The sequence below is a fragment of the Heterocephalus glaber genome, unplaced genomic scaffold (genome assembly GCF_053883595.1).
Source record: "Heterocephalus glaber isolate CG9 unplaced genomic scaffold, H.glaber_assembly_v1.0 deba00000937, whole genome shotgun sequence".
In the NCBI taxonomy this organism is placed as follows: domain Eukaryota; kingdom Metazoa; phylum Chordata; class Mammalia; order Rodentia; family Bathyergidae; genus Heterocephalus; species Heterocephalus glaber.
The window spans coordinates 3664384-3683774 of NW_028258173.1; the positions used below are offsets into that span (position 1 = coordinate 3664384).

Genomic DNA, 19391 nt, shown 5'->3' on the forward strand with positions numbered 1-19391 from the left:
TCACACACTACTGAAGCACTGTTGTCTCAATTGCTTTTCTTCCTGCCCTTGGTCACCGAGCAAGCGCTCAGGTGGCAAGGGACACCTGGACAGTTAAGGAAGAAAGCAGCTGAAAATGCTGAGGCTTCCGGTGACTTCGGGGTTGGAGGTGAAGGAAGGAGATAAGTGGTTTCTGCTGAAGGACACAGTGTTCTCCTACCTGGCCCTCTCCCTGTGATGGATAATTGAGATTTTTCTGGGTCAAAGAAGGGTTAATTCTAAGTGTCCCAGTCTGGGCCAATAGGATCAAAATGCAGCAGGGACATGGACCACTTGCACCACGACCGAAGGACACCCTGCCTCCAAAACATGACTCCCGCCCGCTCTAACGTGGCCAGTGCAATTGGACACCGGTGAAATCCATGAAGGTTTAAGCTCATGATTCAGCCTTCAGGTGAAGCATCATCACCTATTCAAGGGAAGCATCGAAGGTGCTAGAATTATTTGAAAGATGTGCCTAGACAGAGGATGTGCCTAAGAAAACAGAGGCTGTCCTAGACTTTGCGAAGATAGCAGGCTCTCCACCTAAGGCTGGGGCAGTTGGTTCATGGGACTGCCAGATTTTGTTTATGAACAGACAATTTTCTGAGCCTGGGGAAGGATAATTGGTTGAAATCAGTCTCATCTAACAAACAGTGGCATAGACAGATTCGAGCGGGATGCGGCCACAGACCTGTCACTTCAGAGATCAACCGTGGAGCGAGGCTAGCACTGTGCAGGGGAGGGACCACTGCAAGTGAGGGAATCTGCCCGGGTCCCAGAGCTAACTAAAAGCATACTTTCCTAATTTAAGTTGTGTGTGTGTGTGTGTAAATCAACTTTCTCTGTTGTCTCAAACCAGAGTCAATGGCAAGGAAGTCCTGCCTAGGGACATATTTTAGGGTTAACCTGTATTAAAGTAGGCTGCTGGGAGCATTCATGCTTTTCCAGATGATTTCCCAGTGAGGTCCTGAGACCTTTTAGGGACGCTGAGGAGCCCTGGACCAAGCTCTCCTCAAGCAGCCCCTGGGCATGGTGCAGTGTCACATGGTATAAACGCCAGGAGGATCCTGGACCACTCTGTCCCTGTACAGTCCCCAAGTTCCCTCCCAAGTGAGGCTTGTATTTTGAGGGCAAGCAGCAGACCAAGAGCTTATGCAAATGGAGTGACATTTTATTTTTTTTTAATAAAAAAGGAAATGGGATCACATGTTTAAAAACAAAAGCCCAGGGAGACAAGAAAAAGTAAGTACAGAATGACAAATGTCTACTTCTTCTGCCGGCTTATTCCCATAGAATTTTCTGTGTATCCTTCCAGAAAAAAAAAAAAAGTGTACACACCTAGCAAGGCATGTGCATTTGCACACCATTCATATCTCCCGGGGAAGTTCCTGTAGTGAGAAAGTGTCAGGTGCGCACTGGCACCTGAGATCTGTTAAAAGCGCTTTCAAGTGATTACAGATCAGGCTGACGCCCTCAGGAAGGAAAGGCAACTGAGGCTCATTCTACAAAAGACTGGAGACTGGAAGCCCACCAGGAAAGTTCTGTAGCTTCTACTTCCATGTTTGTTCTGGGTAAGGAAGGCAGCAAAATTCATTGGAGGAAAAAAGGGTTGGTTGATCCCGGGGCTGCCATTCTCCAGCATAAGGATTTTCCAAAGGAGAAAAGGCTCCAAATTTCCTAGTGTCCCATTGGATCCTTACTGCCTTCTCTTGTGTTTTGTTTTTAGATAGGGTCTTGCCCAGGTTGGCCTCAAGTTTCTGAGATGAAGTGATCCTCCTGCCTCAGCTTCCTGGGTAGCTGGCACTACAGGCACATGCCACTGCACTAGGTCTTTCAGGATTTTTTTCCCCCTGTACTGGGGATTGAGTCTAGGGCCCTTGCACTGAGCTATATCCCAGCTTGCCTGCTCTTCTTTCTTTCTTTCTTTCTTTCTTTCTTTCTTTCTTTCTTTCTTTCTTTCTTTCTTTCTTTCTTTCTTTCTTTCTTTCTTTCTTTCTTTCTTTCTTTCTTTCTTTCTTTCTTTCTTTCTTTCTTTCTTTCTTTCTTTCTTTCTTTCTTTCTTTCTTTCTTTCTTTCCCTCCCTCCCTTCCTTTCTTTCTTCATTTTGTTTGTTTTTTGTACTGTTGATCAAACTCAGGACCTTGAACTGAGCTAAGTCCCAGGCCCTTTTGTGTTTTAATTTTGAGACAGGGTCTTGCTAAATTGCTAAATTGCCCAGTCTGGGCTTGAAGCCTTACAGAGTGCTGGGATTACAGGTGTTCCCCACCACACCAGCTCTGTTAGGGATTCATTTTAAAGAGCCAAGTAGGACCAGAGTAGGACCATATTGGAAGATGTCTTAGCTACAGAACTACCTAGTCACGGCTCACCCTCTGTGTGGGACCTGGGCCTCTCTGGGCATCAGTTTTCTTTTTCTTTTCTAGTTTTGGCAGGGCTGGGGAGGTAACAGGGCCTCTCACCGGGTAGGCTAGTGCTCCACCAATGAGCCACACCCTGGCCCCAGGCTGGGTTTCCTTGACAGGATTCCTGAAACAGGAAGTTCTCTAAGGGCCTTTCCAGAGCACAGTTGCCTAATTCTACAGACACCTAACATTCTGCAAGGGGCCACTCGACTGGTCTGTCTAGTACAGACAAATAAAACACGTAGGAACTGTCTATACACCAGCGAGTTTAAGAGGCTCCAGAAAAAGGTCCACTGAAGTCGTGAAGCTAGATGAGGTGCCCCCCCGCTTTGCATCTTGACTCAGGTAAATTCAGAGCATGGATGACAGGAAGTGTAAGCAGTGAACGCCTGACGTTCAACACAGAAAGGACCAGACCAGAGAAGTCGATGAATTCAAATAGCTTCCGCCTCCTGGCAAGCTAGGCTGGGACCTGACTTTCGAGATGAACTTCAGCTGGGATCACCCTGCCCTTCAGTGGCACACATGACTGGGCCTTCGTGGGCAGCCAGGAAGCCTGGTGGTGGGCCTTGCCGAAGGTGCCACCCACGACCTCCCTCAGGGCCCTTGCGAAACCCAAAACCCGAAACCTGCTCTGCCCCGCGGAGGCGGCGGGGCGGGGCTTAGGGACGGAGGCGTGGCCTGGGGCGAGGCCTCCCGTGGCGCTTGCGCAGGGGGTGTGCCGGGGGGGTGCGCGCGCGGAGGGCGGGGCCACGTGCCGGGAGCGGGTCCCGGGTAGGCGCGCGCGCGTGGCTCGGGGGGCGGGGCTCCGAGAGGCGAACAGCTGCGCGGCGGGACACGGGTGGCTGTAGGTGAGCGGCGAGCCCCGGCCGGAGCTCGGCGCCCGCACCATGGAGGAGGACGACAGCTACGGTCAGTGTGGCCCGCGGCTCGCCCGCCGGTGCTCTCCCCGATTTCGCCGGTCGCCCGGCCTGGCTGCCCCTGCTGTTTCCTGGGGACAATGTTGCAGGGCGCTGAGCCCGGGTCGCGGGGCAGTGCTCGGCCTCGGATGAGCGGGAGTCTCCGGGGCCAGGGCGGACCAGGCGGGGGTCGCATGGCCGGGGTCTTCGGTGGCGCCGAGGATCACCGGGCGCCGAGGGCCGCCGGGGCCGGGGTGGCAGGGAGAGGCTTGCAGGGCAGGGTGTTCGGGGCTCCGGGAGGACCGCCGGTCGCTGCTGTCACCCGCCCAGCCGAGCCCCGCGGCCTGTCCCGCGCCCTGCAGTTTCCAGCCCTCCCGGAGTAGCAAGGTGTGTGCCCGGTTCCAGCTCTTTGTTCCGAAACGACGGGAGCCGACGCGGCCGGATCCCTGAAGGGCGTTCCGAGGCGCCGTCCTGGGACCCGGGCTTTGGGGGCCGTGGGCCGGGCCCGGGCCCCTGCTGGCCACTGTCGCGTCGTGAGTCGGCCCGGGACCCGACGTCTGCCCGTGGGGCCTGAGGGTACGTGCCGGAGACCAAGTTTGCCTTCCTGTCAGCAGGAGAATCAGGGTGACACCAACAGATGCCCTCCAACTGGACAGAAACTCACTTTCAGGTTCTCTTTGTTAACCTTGCTTGTTGGCCTCTAGCCAGGACACTTGATTTGAAGTCTCAGGGTTTGCAAAAAGATGATTTGAAATGCTTTCAGTAATTAACACTGTTTTCATGAGGAATTAATGAATGGCACATAGGACAAGTGCTGAAGTTTTGTGGCTTGATAGGGAAGTACACATACAGAAGTTAAATGGTCAGGAACCAAATGCCAGATTATGGACTCATGTGCCATAGGCAGCGTTGATTTCTTACCATTTTTAGGGAGCAGACTTTGATATGGGATATGTTAAAATGAAAAGAAGCAAGTGCTTTGCTAGCTTTTCTATTTATTTACAAGTAAGTCATTGAAGAACTACTTATGAAGCGTTGGTTTAGGACTAGCACCTTGACCGTGAACCTCCGATGTGTGAACACAGTGGGATGTGTGCTTGTTCTGTGTCCTCCTGTCACCTTCCAAATAAAAGCAGTGTGTGCTTTTCTTTTGTGATTGGAACACAATCAGGGCCTCCATACTCCAGCTCTGTCCACTGCCAAGAAACCTTCACCAGCTTTGCTTGCTGTTTTCTTTTCCTCTCTTGCCAGTCGCTGTCTCTTGGGTCCCAGTGTTCTGCTCTGCTTTATTATTGCCCTGTTTGGGCGTTCTTGCCCAGTGGGTGAGGCAGGAAGCTGTTGGTCTGGTTTCTTTTAATACAGTGACTGTTTTGCCACCAGGTATGACTTGTACTTGTACTTGGAAAGGGTAAATGGAAGTAGTGTCTCAGTTTTCTATTGCTGCTTTACCAAATTAACTCAAACATTGGGGCCCAAACACAACGTAAATTTACTATTTTAAAGTTCTGAAGATCAGAAGTCCAACCTAGGCCTCACAGAGCTAAAACCAAGGTTTTATCACGCACTGCTTCTAGAGGCTGGAGGGGACAGTCTGCTCCCTCACCTTTTCTAGCTGGAGAGGCTGCCTCCTTCCCTTGCCTCAAGACTGGCTCTCATGGTCAAAGCTAGCAGGAAACATCTCCTGTCTCTCAGCCCACCTGTCTCCCTTTGGAAGCACATTAGACCTGCCTGGACAGTCCAGGATAAGGATTATAACCTTAGTTCCACCCGCAACCTTAATCTCCCTTTTGCTGCATCAGGTAACCTAGTCACAGAGTCTGGGATTTAGGACATGGGGACATCTTTGGAAGCTGTTGTTCTGCTGACTGTACTGGGAGAGGAGAAGAAAGTTTATCTTCTTTGGTATGATTTTTAAAAGTCATATTTTTGTTTTGTGGGAACTGAAAAGATTGAATTAAAGAAGATACCCCACCCATAGGGTCGCCACGCAAAAATCACCTAATGGTGTAAGATGGTTTTGTTGCTGTTAGTACTGGGGGTCTCATGTAGGGATACTCTACCACTGAGCAACATTTCCATCCCTTATTTTTTTTTATTTTGAGACAGGTCTCATTAAGTTGCTCAGGTGGGACTCAGACTTGCAATCCTCCTGCCTTAGCCTCCCTCCGTGCTGGAATTACAAGTGTGTGCCTCTGCACCAACCTTAAGATTTAGTCTTACGAAGACTAAAGCTTCCCACTCTTTATGGTCTGCTTTAGTCTGTAGAACTGTGCATTTCCCTCAGAGACTTCATAGGGAATTTACCTGGATCAGTTTCTTTCTTTTTTTTTTGGTACCAGGGATCAAACTCGCAACTTCCCGCTTGCAAGGCAGGCGGTGGACCTGGAACAGTTTCTGCATTTTAAAAGGAAGTAGGTGCTACAGATTCATAAAGCACATACAGTGCCACATCCAAAGGTTCCCTCAGAGCCTCTGTTGTTGTCTTCTAAATAAACTTCTTAAACTTTAATATTTGGTTTTTGAAGTACTGTAATGAGAAATGATTTAATGTAGTTTTAACTTTTTATGTACTGTTTCAGCCACTTTTGCCTTGCTTTTGTTCTCTCCTTCCTGCCTTTAAATTGGTTCAGCTACATGAGTCAGCCTAGGATACAGTACCTTACCACTGTTTTTAGCAGTTTTTCTTTGGGGAAATGCATTAGGATTGCCAAGCTGCCATTTGGTATTAAAGAAAAAAGCCTTTGGAACACAACTTGTTAATAATATGCTGAAGAAAAAGAATAAGCCTTAGAGTTTTACTGTTCAATTAAAGAGAATTTTAAAAAACAAACAAAAAGGCCTTTCTTGACTGCAGTCCTCTGGTATTCACTAGACGGGGTAATATGGTAACTATATATGTGTGTGGGATGTGCTTTTACTGATTTTAGAGAAAACTCTGTTATGGCACTATGGAGTTCCACCAGACAATCTTTATTATAGTCAACTATTTGTGCTCAGGAAAAAGAAGAGAATTTGCAAAATTTAATTCTGCGCATGTTCTCTTTTTGACATAGATACTGTGTGACTGTAATCAGCATACATTTCTGTGTAATACTACCCAGAGTTGAAAACACAAAACCACATATAATAAATATACTTAGTGGGAGCTGTGTGCAGGATTTTCCACAGAGTATTTTCATCCTGCTGCACTGTAATAGTCATCAGTTTGGGCTAAGGATTGCAGTTTTTTTCTTGATTCAATTATGTACCTTTTTTAAAAAGATCATTTTCATATAAAATTTTAAAATGAGAGTCTTTGGAATACCATATTTGTAATAGCAAATGCATATTGCATATCTTATTTTTGCTTCTTTCAAAAATTAGGTTTTGTGCTGAGAATGATGGCACATGCCTCTTATCCTCGCTACTCTGGAGGATGAGGCAGGAGGCTCTCAAGTTTGAGGTCATCCTGGACAACTTATTCAGACCCTGTCTCAAAATCAAATGGCTGAGGGCCGGGGATTTAGCTCAGTGGCCTGAGCTAAGTGCAAGGTCCTGAATTCGATCCCCAGTACCGGAAAACAACAACAAAACAAAACAAAAATCAAATGGCTGAGGAAGTAGCTTAGTGGTATAGTGTTTGCCTCCCTGTGTTCAACCCCCAGTACCACATTTTTTAAAAAGTGTCTTTTAGGCAAGTTGTCAACAGATAATTAACCTATTATAAGTTTTTGGTAAATTTTCAAATGAAAAGGAAGGTTTCTTCTTAAAGATATGCCTGGCCAGGTGTGGTGGTATACATCTACGGTCCCATCTGTGCAAGGGGGCTGGAGGTGAGAGGATCAGTTGAGCTCAGGCGTTCCACATCAGCTTGGGCGACATAGCTAGAGTGTCTCGAGAAGAAAATAGAGGAAGAGAGAGAGAGGGAGAGGGAGGGAGGGAGGTAGATATCTCTACAAAGTGTGGTTTTCATTCACTTTTGGTGTAATCTTCATATTCAGTTCTCAGATTCATTATCTAAGGCAAGCAAAGTAGAACTGATTTAAAGTTAGGTTACCAGTGTTCCAACAAGGGTTGAGAATACCCTTGTTTCATTTTCTTGGCAGATGGAGAGCAATGGGGTAAGGCATTCAAATAAGTAGTTGATTTGCATGTAGCAAGAATTACTGACATGTAGTTGCATAAAAATATACCTGCTGTCTTCAGCTTTGGTCCTGAGGGAAGTGTAGGGGAATACTCAAGGCAAGGGTTTGAGAATGATACCGAGCTCCTGGGACTTTCAGGATCACTTTACCAGTGGTCAAGTCCAGCCATCCATTCCCTCCCCCGTGGTCACTGCCAGGTCTGGCCCGGTTTCTGTGCATGGTTAGACATGGCATATAAAGCACAAGAGGATCTTGGGAGAACTAACCCTGTGGTCTTTGCATTGCTGCAGGGGGCATGCTGATGGCACAGGCGAAACATGCATGGAGAGGGCAGTTGCGTGGGCTGCAGGTGGCAGCCTGTGTGAGGGAGCAGGGCCTTTGGCGGATCTAACCCCATTTCCTCAGTAGGTGCTTCAGGGGTTTGACCACAAGGAGAAGTTTCTTCTGTTTGGGTGGAAAGACGTTGTGCCGTAGATATAAATCCTGATGATAAGGCATGGAAATTCTCAGTGCCGTTATGTCTCTAGCATGGTTCTGCTGGAGCCCTTGCTTTTTTCTTCACCCTGTTCTGCCACACCAGACAGAATTGGCTTTTTAAGGGATTAGCCTCTGTGTGCTGGGACAGAGGTGGTGTTCTCTGCCAGGACATGCCTTCCATCCTCAGAAGGTAGGGGAGGCTGGGCAGCCGCGGGTGGTGGTGCTGCTGCCGGACGGTGAGGGGAGCTGGGGGCCAGTAGAGGCAGCTCAGCAATTGTTGAAGAATCAGATTGAACCAGGTTCCTTTTGGCAAGAGTTGACCTACCTCGAGCTTCAGTTTTTGTCCTTAATTCCTCAACCCAAATAGAAATAGAAACATTTTTCTGAACATGGTTGACCTCATGCAGAATGAGTATTCTTTATATTTCTGTGATAGGGATGATTTCCATTATTCTCAAATTTAGTTATGTACTTCACATTTGCCTTTATTGCAGAAAAGATAAAAGCACACTTGTATGAAGTGAGGGCCTTCTTAGAAAATCTGGAAGGTGGGCTTACCGTAATTGTGCATGTTGTGGTCGTTAAGGTAGGGTCCTGGGGGTGACATTAACATGTCAGACAGTGCAGACATTCTTAGGGTTTTTGGTGAATGGTGCCAGTTTGCTTTCCAAAGGACTGTACCAGTGTGCCCTGCTCTGAGCTGTGCTAGTGTTCAGGTACACATACAGTATTAGTACATGTGTACCGCTAGTGAGGATTAACATTTTTAAAAACTTAGAAAAAAGCTAATAGCTACCAAATGGTGTGTAATGAAGTCTGTGGATCACTAGCTAGGTTGAAAAAAAATTTTTTTGGCATGTTTGTGTTATGAACTGGTTATTTCATATTAGGTAATGGTTTATTTACTTAACTGAGATTAACCCTTTTTATGGCCTCTATCGAATCAAAGGATTTAAGTATTTTTCTCCCTCCGATATTTTAAGCATGGGGAAAATCGTTGTCCTCTCTGACTGGGGTTTGGGTCAGGTTTGGCCAACTATAGTAGTCACATATTTACCTTTCCTTAATTTTTCTCCTAAAATTAAAGATGTCTCCACCATATGTTGTCTTCTGGCCAAATATAAAATCTTCTAGAGGAGAAACCATGAGTTAAATAGATCTTACTGGTCTGCATCATCATGCTAAACAGTTCAGGCTGTGGGGTCTTGTGAGTCATACTTACTCCTATCTAGATGTTCCATGTGTTAAAAAGATCTTGCCAGGTAGATTTTTCTTATATATTTCATACATTCACAGTCGGGTGGGACACACAGTCTACAGCAGGAGCCAGGAGATTGCTTGCTCGTGTCAAGGGTGGGCAGCCTAATCATAGGTCACTTGCTGAGGAGAGACGAGAGAGGAGACATCTGTGTCCGCATGTGTGTGTATTGTGTGTGTGTGTGTGTGTTGCCCTTGATGGCTGCAGAGCTTGGGAAGCCTCAGCTTGAGAGCCCCATGGCTGGTGGCATTTCCTTCCACAGCGCATCCTTCTACCTGCACTCCCCAAGATCAAAAGTCCTGCAGAGTGGGCTTCTGAAGGAAGCTGCCCGAACCTGTCAGGGTGCTCTATCTCCACGCTGCTTCTTGGTTGTCTCTTTAATTATTGTTGCTTAGTTTCATTTGCAATAACAGAGGCCTGGAGTAGGTGGAAAGTTATTTAGAAATGTTCAAGAAGTGAATCCCACATCCTCTCAAACTGCTGGTAATGTTGTTTTGCTTCTCTCTTTGCATTGAACATAAAACACACGATCTGGGGAAAAGGTAGTAGGGGATTTTCATCATTCTTCATTATCAGGAGGATATGACATCATGTCTTTCTGCTTCTGTGGTAAAGGATGCATATTGGCTGTTCTCTGTATGATTAAAGCTTAGTATCCTGACTGGAGTATGCTCAGGTGGGCCACCTTTTTTTTTCTGTCTTCAAGATTTCTTGAAGCACACCCTTTCCTGGCCTTGGTGTTAACTAGGTGAACATAGCAAGCAGGTACATTTCAGGCAGAGAGAATACTCAGAGGTGAGGGGGTGAAGTGACATGGCCCCTGGAGAGCTGCAAATGGCCCCGTGTGCGAGGCTGTGGGAGCAGGCCAGAGGCAGGGTAGAAGAAGGGGCAGAGCCACGAGGAGCTTCAGGGTGGTCATTAAGGATTTACTTATTCTTTGGGCCACCAAGACAGGAGGGTTTAATCCTCAGGAGGGTTTAATGGCCATGTTTTGCATTTTAGAAAGATTCTTTGACTTAGTATGGTTCATTTGGCAGTGCAGAGTCCCTTCAGGAACTGCCATGACCTTCCAAGTGGGACAGATGGTGAGGGCCTGGATTGGGACAATAGGAGTGGAAGAAGGAGAGAGCAAGTACAGTGGAAATTAGTAGGATTTAGTTGGCAGTATTTGAGTGGGACGCATGACATTGAAAGGACATGAAGGAAACGGTCTCAGGTGATTCCAGGTTTCTGTCTTTGGATGACCGCTTGGAGAGGTCCCAGACTCTTGGAGAGGTTGATTAAAACCTAGTTCAGCCTTGGAAATACTGCAGAGGCTTTGTAGTTCTTACAGAATGTCTACTTACGGAGGCCCGTTCGGATGGTTGGATTTGAACCTGGGAGTCAAGAGATCATCAGTACATGAGTAGGAGGATCCGGGTCAGGGGGCGATGCCGTGTGCTGACTGAGAAGTCTGCAGGCACTGTGGGCACAGGCCACTGAGGGGTGAGGTTTGGAGGTAAGTGTGCTTACCCATCAGGGAGCTGAACTGTGATGGGGTATGGGGGCAGCAAGAGCTGGGAGGCAGTGCAGATCGGAGAGCTTTTTGTTTGTGATTTGGGACTATTATGGCATCTTTGAAAAAGACACACTTTGTGCTGGATGTGGTGGTGCACACCTGTATCCCAGCATTTGGGAGGCTGAGGCAGGAAGGTCACTATGAGTTTGAGTCAGGCGGGATGCATAGTGAGAACCTGTTTCAAAAAACAACAACAAAAAATAAAATAACACATTTTGAAAGTTCTTTTAAACCAGTGTGGAATTCAAGTGTTCATATACAATGTTTTAAAACTCCAATAGGAGTGGACTTGTATTTCATTTTGTCTGTCCTGTATACAGCAGCTGCAGACTGTGTGTGCTTTTAGAATCTATTCAGCTTAAGTTACTTTCTCTAGTGTTCTCTAACTCCCTGAGATACAATTTCCAGGAGCCCTAGTGATTGAAATTAAGAGAATGTTTTTGGCCCCCTTCTGCGGCTTCCTGGATGCTTTCTTCTGGATGTCCCATTGTCATGTCTGAAGTCAGGGTGTCCAAGGAGCGCTCATGCCCCTCTCCGGTCTGGTGACCCCTGCAGGGTGCTCCAACCTCATCATCACTTTCATCACTACCCACTTAGCACCCAGTTGTGCAGGCTTGACAAAAATGCGATTGTTTTCTCTTTTCTTGCCGTCTGTTTATTTATCCATCCATCCATCCATCCATTTGTCCATCTAGTCAGCCTTTTAAAATTAGCCTGTCAGGACACTTGCTGTGAGATGTTTCAAAATCCGGGCCCTGCTTTCAGGATGCTCATGGTGTGGGAGGGTTGGTAAGTTGAAGATTTCAGGACTATATGACTGGTACTGTGTGGTGAATAAACAAATGCCTTGGAGCCTGGAGCCTCCTGGCTTTCACTGTGTTCTGGGTGAGGTGAACTTGGAATAATCCGTCCAACTGTTGGGTCCGAGGAGGCGAGTGTTCCAGAGCAGGAGTTCCTGCCCCCGGATCTGCTTCTGCAGTAGATAGCTATGTGGTGCATGAAGTTCACTGTCTGTCATTCTTCCCAAGTTCTCCCTTAATCTTCACCATTATCCTTGTGGCAGAGACAAATGCTGTGCCCATTTTCCAGGTGAGGAAACAGCCTGGAAAGGTGGTGGTTCTACAGAGTGACAGGGTTGATGAGTAGCAGAGCTGGCAGTAGGACCTGGATTGCTTAGTCTCAGGGCCAGCACTTCTCTAAACTGCCTGCTCATTTTTTATTTCCCATTGTTTCCCACCCCTCTTCATTTGCTCATATGCTTTATTTTATATACCTTTTTATGTATATAAATAGATTGTGCATATGAGTTCTAAAATTAGTCTTTCTTCTGGAGCTGCGTTCAGTGTTCCATGTCCTGATGTTGTTTGGGTAGTTTTTGGTTACAGGTGTGTTGTAAGTTACTGCATGATTTATACTGGAAGTTGTTCCTAATGTTAGGGTCAAGGTTTGAGGAGTTTGTGGGATCACAGTAAAGGCAGTTTCTTTCTCCGAAGTTGCTTTAGAAATCCTGCATTCTCATAGGGCCTCTGGTAAACAGGTTGGCTTATCAGACCTGGAGCCCGAACAAGTTTTGTGGTTGGGCAACTAGAATTTGCCAGAGGTTCAGGTAACCGGGGTAAAGGTCAGCGTTGGTGACCTGCCTCTTAGAAGTGTTCCCTGTGTGCCTCCGCCTCTTCATGGCACTGCTTGGCCTTCCCGTCCTTCCTGATTACACCAAGGCTGTGGGAAGCACACATTTGGAATGGAACAGAACCCCGGCAGTTACGGGGCCCTCAGAGTGCTTAGCTGCGGCTCTGGCGTGGCAGCTTTGTCTCTGTCCAGCGAGAGGCAGGTTCTTGAGCAGGGTCTCATTAGGATACAACCATGGGACAGGTCACCAACGGTCCCCAAATAGGACCGCAACTCTGCAGGTCAATAACAGGCATTGGGGCCCAGGTAATATTTTTGGTTGTTTTTTTTTTTTTTTCTGCTTTCTTTAGCCAGGGTCTCTCTTTGTAGTCCAGGCTGGCCCTGAACTCACCATGCTTCCCAGGCTGGCCTCACCCTCCCAAGTGCTGAGATTACAGGTGTGCACCGCCACGCCCGGCTCCCAGATAATATTTTTGAAATGTATTTTTTAAATTTTTTTAATTGGTATTGGGGATGGAACTCAGGACCTTGCACTTGTGAAGCAGGTGCCAGAACCACTGAGCTAAATCCCTGGCCCAAAATTAGTCATTTTCTTTCTTTCTTTTTTTTTTTTTTTGGTACCAGGGTTCGAACTTGGGACCTTTCACTTGTGAGGCAGGAAGCAGAACACTGAGCTAAATCCCCGGCTCTGAAATTTATTTTTTATTTTTGGTGCTAGTGGTACTGGAGATCGAACCCAGGGAGCGCTGAGCTATATCCCTACCCCTTTTCAAAAATTTTTATTTTGAGACAGGGTTTCACTGAGTTTACACAGCTGGCCTCAAACTTGTGATCCTCCTGCCTTGGCCTCTTGAATAACTGGGAATATGTTTTTTCTTCACATGTTCTCTCTCTTATTCCCCTCCCCTCTTCACCTATTCTGTATCTTTGGCAATGAAATCTTAGTTTCCCTTTGTCCAGACTGTAGTGACAAAGCATGGAGGAATGAAATTCTGAAAAGATTGTTAGGGTTAGAATTGGAAGATTATTTTATAAAGTTATGGAAATAGGCTTCTTCCATTTTGAACTCTGACCTAACTCAGAAGGAGCCAGGACTTCCGGGGAGTGTCTTGGGTGCACCAGCAAGGCCCCTGGGCCTGTGGTGCCTCGGGAGGCTCAGGTGATCTGCTGCTGTTGCCTCCCCTCTGGCTCCTGCTCAAAATGCCTCACGTGGTTGGAGCAACACCACCCTTCCTTCTGGCGGAAGTTCTGTGCTGTCCTCCACGTCTGCTCCTGCTCAGATTTTCATCCTCTCATTAAGACCTGCCCAGCTCTCTCTCCCGTTTCCCTCCTAGCTCTCATTCCCTGGAGCCATGCTAGGAATAGCACGGGCTTTCTAGCAGGTGGAAGCTCTGAGGCAGGAATCTTCACTGTTGTTTATCTAACACAGTCCATGGGACTAAAACAGACCTGGGGCCTGGGCACACTGGCCATCAGCATTTGGTGACTGAATCTTTAAGTCTATACTCTTCCCCCATCCATCTTTTAAATTTTTATTAAAAAAAATTTTTTTGGCAGTAATAGGGATTGAACTCAGGGCCCTGTTCATGCTAGGCAAGTGATCTACTGAGCTACATTCCTGCTTTTGTTGTTGTTTTGTTTTGGTTTGGTTTTTGAGACAGGAGTTTCACCATGTAGTTCAGGCCTGCCTTGAACTCACTTTGTAGTCCAAGGTGCCCTAGAACCTGTGGCAGTCCTCCTGCCTCAGCTTCCTGAGTGCTGAGATTACAGTTGTGTGTCACCATACCAGACTTCCCCATTTTTTATTTTAATTTTTTTTGTGTGTGGTACTGGGGATTGAAACCAGGGCCTTTGCACTGAGCAGCAGCCCAAGCTCTTTTTACTTTTTATTTTGAGACAGGATCTTGCTAAGTTGCCCAGGCTAGGCTCAGAGGGATGATCTTCCTGCTTCAGCCTTCTAGGGTGCTGAGATTGTAGAAATAGGTTACCACACCCAGTTCCAATGGTTTTTTTTTTTGAGACAGGGTCTCCCTATGTTGCAGAATTTGAGATCGGAGAGCCCAGTGGGTGAAATAGGGACTTGTTTAGGTGTGTACTGTCCCAGTGGATTTATATCCAAAGGCTGAGCCCCGAACAAAGAGAAGGGCTCTAGTTTTATATGTGTGGTCAAAGGGGTCTGTTTCCCTAGTGGTATGAAACTGGTGGATGGACAGGCGGGTTTCCAGAAGCAGGACAAATGCAGTTAATCAAGTAGTGACAGCTTCTTGGCTCTTTGGCTAAGATCACGTGTAGTATCAAGTAGTGACAGTTTGCACCTTAGCATATCTTGGTGGAAGAAAGGATCTTACAGAAGCAAGGGGTCTTAAAACCTTATGTACAGTAACAAAGTTAACAACAGGCACAAGGAGGGGAAAGGTCTGAGGGGGAACTGCTTAAGGTCGGGGAGACTTGGTTTTATTTTTTTTAAGGTTTGCTTCAGCTATGCAGTTCAGGCTGGCCTTGAACTCACTGTGTCTCTCAGGTTGGCCTTGAACTTGCAGCCGTCCTCCTGCCTCAGCCTCCTGGGATTACAGGTATGCACCACCACGACTACCTTCCCACGTGTTTTTGATAATAGAAACTAAGGTCACTAGCATTGCTCAAGGCCTCTGTGAGTGGTGATTGGAGCTGGGCCTCTTACTTCATGTGAAGCCCCTGTCCTCTTTCTGTTCTGTGCTTGCTTGGAGGCCTGGTCTCCCTGTAGCTGGCTGTGGGATAACTTGTCAAGTTCCTTACCACTGACTTGTAGCAGGATAATGGAGATGCTTTCTGTGCCTTCAGGGCTTCAGTGCAAATTTTTGAAAAATAGACATTTACTTGAAAACCGTGATTATTCTATGCTTGAAAGATGAGTGTAGCAAATAAATTATTTAAAAGGGGCTGATATAATCGATGTTAAGATGATTTGTGGTGTGAGTCCACTTTAATCTAGGAAGTATTAAAGTATTTGACAAATGCATCTTTAAAGAGATTAAACATTTGTAGTTGGGTCGGGATGTGTGTGTGTGTTGGGGATTGTGTGTGAGAGAAGCACAAAACCAAGAGAGCAGCTGTGTGGACGTTTCGTAGAATGCTGCCTTCACTTGGGTTTCTTTTTTGGACCTCAGCACACTATAGAGAGACAAAAGAAGTGGCTCCACTGTGTAAATTAATTGTTGCTCTAACAAGGCATCACAAATTTAGTGGCTTAAAAGAACATGCTTTTATTATCGTACGGATCTGGAGGTCAGAAGTGGGGAGTGGGTCTCCCTGGGCTAAAATCAAGGTATCGGCAGGGCTGCATTCCTTCGGTGTCCCCGGGGACCATTTGCTTCCTGGCCTTCCACATTCTCGGGGCCACAGCCCCTGCTCGGCTTCAAAGCCAGCCCTGGCTGGTGGAGTCTCCATCCTCGGTGCTGACTGGGACTCTCCTGCCACTCTCTGCCTCTTGTAAGGACTCTTGTACCCTCCCAGATATTTGAGGTTAATCTGACTCCCTTAAGGTCTGCTGGCTAGCAGTTTTAGTTCTGTTTGCTGCCTTCATGTATTCACGGGTTTCAGGGATTAGGGTGTCAATGTCTTTATTGCTCATTATATTACCAACCACATATAGCCTGGTGTTTTTGCCCCTGGAAGTTTCTGGTGAGGACAAGCAGTTAAATTCTCTCTGCAGGTCTGTTTCATCTGAAGGAAGTGTGTTGCGTGGGTACCAAGTATTGATGTGGGTTTTGTCTAGCTTTAGAAGAGCCTTCCTAATTCTAGGGGAAGGGAAGCCATGTGCAAAAGCAGCAGCATACCTTGACCCCTGCAGCCTGTGTTCTATCAGCAGTTCTGTTTGTCTTCAGATTACTGGGTCAGAGAATTTCTTGAGTCAGAGCGTTATGTTGTTGCTGCCCTGTGCCTGCGGTTTTAGGAATGTTTTTGTACTCTGAGAGTAAAGATACTTTTTCCTGTTTTCAGGTAGTGGAAACATGCCTCAACAATGGCTTTTGATAGGGCAAAGTAGCTCGACACTCAGAAGGAGATATTGGCAAGGCATTATTTGGTGATTATTTTCCCAGACATCTGCCTTTCCCCGGTCACATGATGGATGTCTTTTGCAGAGGAAGCAGGCTGGATATTGTTACTCTTTCTCAGGGTTGTGTGAGAGGCTCTGTTGGTTTAATTTCCCCCTGAATAGATTTAAAGGACAGAAAAGTAAGTTTCTGGATAAATGCGACTGTTCTCTCCTTAATCTCCCATTGTTTTAATCTCTCATTTTCTTAAACATAAAAATGTGTATTTTGGGCCGGGGATTTAGCTCAGCGGCTCTGGCACCTGCCTTGCAAGCGCAAGGTCCCGAGTTCAATCCCCGGTACCAAAAAAAAAAAAAAGTGTATTTTGTACCCTACTATGAGGAATTTAAACTTCTACTTAAAGGAAATTATGTAAGTAACTTTACACTAACAATCCATTATAGAGAAAAGCACAGTTAAAAATCACATGATTTTTAAAGAGGCTTTAATAGATCTTATGAGGTTTGAGTAGTTTTACTTGACTATATTATCATATCCTCAAGGTCAGTTGATTTCTGCATAAAAGTAGGTCACACCTCACCTGCCTGGAGCAGAACTAGCAAAACTCCTAAGGGAGTTCATCACCCTTGGAAAAAATCAGTTTGGAGCGAAAGGCCAGAGGTGGTCATTATATGAGCAGGATATTTACTCCCAGCTGGAGGCGCTATAGAAACTTAGAGCGCACTCAGCATTATCATTTTGGAGATGGTTCACTGCGTTATTACAGGTTTATGTTGTAGAATATTAGGTGAGCCTTTAAAAACCACAGGTGTGAAAATGACCATATGATGCTGAGTGAAAAAACAGTTGCTCAAAATATATCCTGTTTATGAAGAAATGTACTTTATCAGCTCACATTTGTGCATGTGCAGGAAAATTTCTGCAGCCTTTATAAGGGATTCAGATCAAACCCTGACAACAAAACTAAGCCCTGGACCCAGGAAGGGAATGGTGTCAGAAAGGGGGCTGGGCATGTATATCTTCTACTGTGTTACAGGTAGGTGTGGACAGTATAAGATGAATATTAAATATTGTAGCCTCTTTGAAAATGATGGGGCTGAATAATGAGATAAATTTTGCTTTTTTTTTTTTGGTACCAGTTATCGAACTCGGGACCTTTTGCTTTTGAGGCAGGCAGCAGAACCACTGAGCTAAATCCCCAGCCCTCAATTTTGCTTTTGAGAAGTGATGTCATTTGACTTACTTGGTATCAGTAACTCTTTTTAGTTTTTCAGTGCTGGGCATTGCAAACCTTCAGCTTTGTGAAAATTGAAATTACTTTTTCACTTCCCAGAGTGCTGGGATTACAGGTGTGTTCCACCACATGAAGCTTGGTAAATTTGTATTGAGATAGTAGTTCCCATGCTTTATTAGAATCACCTGGGTAAATTTTTTTCAAAAGCATCTTTTTCTGCGTGTCTTCTCTAGCCATATCTAATGGACCAGGACCTTCGAGGTCAGGATCTAGGAATGCATGTGCACACAGGCACACATACATGTGCAATCATACTTTGGTACTGGATTGCTTTGAAACTCATTGGATTGGATACGCGACATGTTTTGATGGAAAGATTTTGTCCCAGTCGTCATTTGTTTGGAACTTGACAAACAAGCTAGAACTTGCTGGTGTGGATCACCTCATGATTTGCTACCCTTTCCAACCAAAACAATGTGTTTGGTAGTCGTCGGTTTTGGTGCTCGTTATGCCTCCTGGAACCAGTTAACGCAAGTACTGAGGCACCCTGTGCACACATACATATTTGTAAGGCTTCTAAATTTGGGAACCCCAGATGTAGAAGACCCTTTTGAGCCTCAGCCTGCTCTCTTCGAGGTGAGACTGTAGTACATTCCGGCCCTGGCTCTGGCCAGCTGGGTCAGGGAGGTTCCAGTATTTGGGCATTGGTTGTACAGAAGGACTGTGGAGGGTGTGCTGAGCAGTGAAGGTAGACGGGTGGCTGAGTGCAGAATGTCCTTCTCCAGCTGACGTGTGTTTTGGACCATTCAGTGTTCCCTTTAGAGGATTTTGGGTTTTCAGAGGTTTTTATGAAGAGGCTCAACAGATCAAAGAGGCAAAAAATAACCAAGCTTGAATTTTTAAAAACTCCTTTATTATATTGTAGTTACCAATTTATCAGCCCACCTACTTTAGCTTCCTCCAGTGTCTTTGTGCGGTTTTCTGTTTTGTTCCTTTGAAGAGATGAACCTCCCCTTATGCTGCTGTTGTTGCTAGGCAGCCCCTGGACAGGTGCCAGCCAAGAGCCCTGGTGTATGGCAGAGGGGAAGTGGCCCAGAAGAGCTGTCCACCTCCTTCCTTGGACCAAGAAGAGGCTGGGTGCTGGGACAGTTCGCTTGGCACCAGAGACCCTCGAAGAGTGAGGCTGAGTCACTTGCCCAGGGGGCTTCTTGGAGTTGTCTCCTCTCAGGGCTGTTGGTGAGGTGATAGTCTGGAGACAAGGCACTGCAGGCTGTGTGCTGGGCTTGGCTGGGATTATGTCTTCTTTACAAGCCTTGAAAAAATTATGATTTTGATTAGTTTTTTGAGACAGAGTCTTGCTATGTCTTTCAGGCTGGCCTTGAACTTACCATGTAGCCCAGATTGGGCTTGATCTCATGGCAATCCTCTTGCCTCAGCCTCACGAGTGCTGGGATTACAGGCATGCGCCACCACACCTGGTGAAAAATGATTATTGTGGCAAATTTCAGACGTGTGCAGAAGTAAAGAGAAGAGTGTATGAGCTCCCATAACTGTCTCCTTTCACAGTTGCCCTGGTCACCCTTCAGTCTTTTTTCCATGTATAGCCCTACATGTTCACCTGTCTTAATTCCTTTCTGGAAAATGTGAGATGTGGAATATTTTGTAATTTGCTTTTTAAAAATGTGTTTTTCTCTGCCATTAAAATTCATATAAACATAATTATTAGTGATATCCCTTCCTCACGGAGTTCAGCAA

The 19391-nt window shown here is 46.2% G+C and overlaps 1 protein-coding gene across 2 annotated transcripts in view; it reads left to right on the forward strand.

Moving 5' to 3' along the window:
* Positions 1–3178: 3178 nt before the first annotated feature.
* The window catches only part of Cyth1 (cytohesin 1), a 101406-nt gene continuing 85193 nt past the window's right edge, over positions 3179–19391 (forward strand). Inside the window, exon 1 of one of the 2 annotated variants that reach the window (XM_087208383.1) lies at positions 3179–3335. In XM_087208383.1, coding sequence (XP_087064509.1) covers positions 3314–3335 — 22 coding nt within the window. In that variant the 5' untranslated portion in view covers positions 3179–3313. The remainder of the gene's footprint in view (positions 3336–19391) is intronic. The other variant, XM_087208385.1, reaches the window with a different exon arrangement.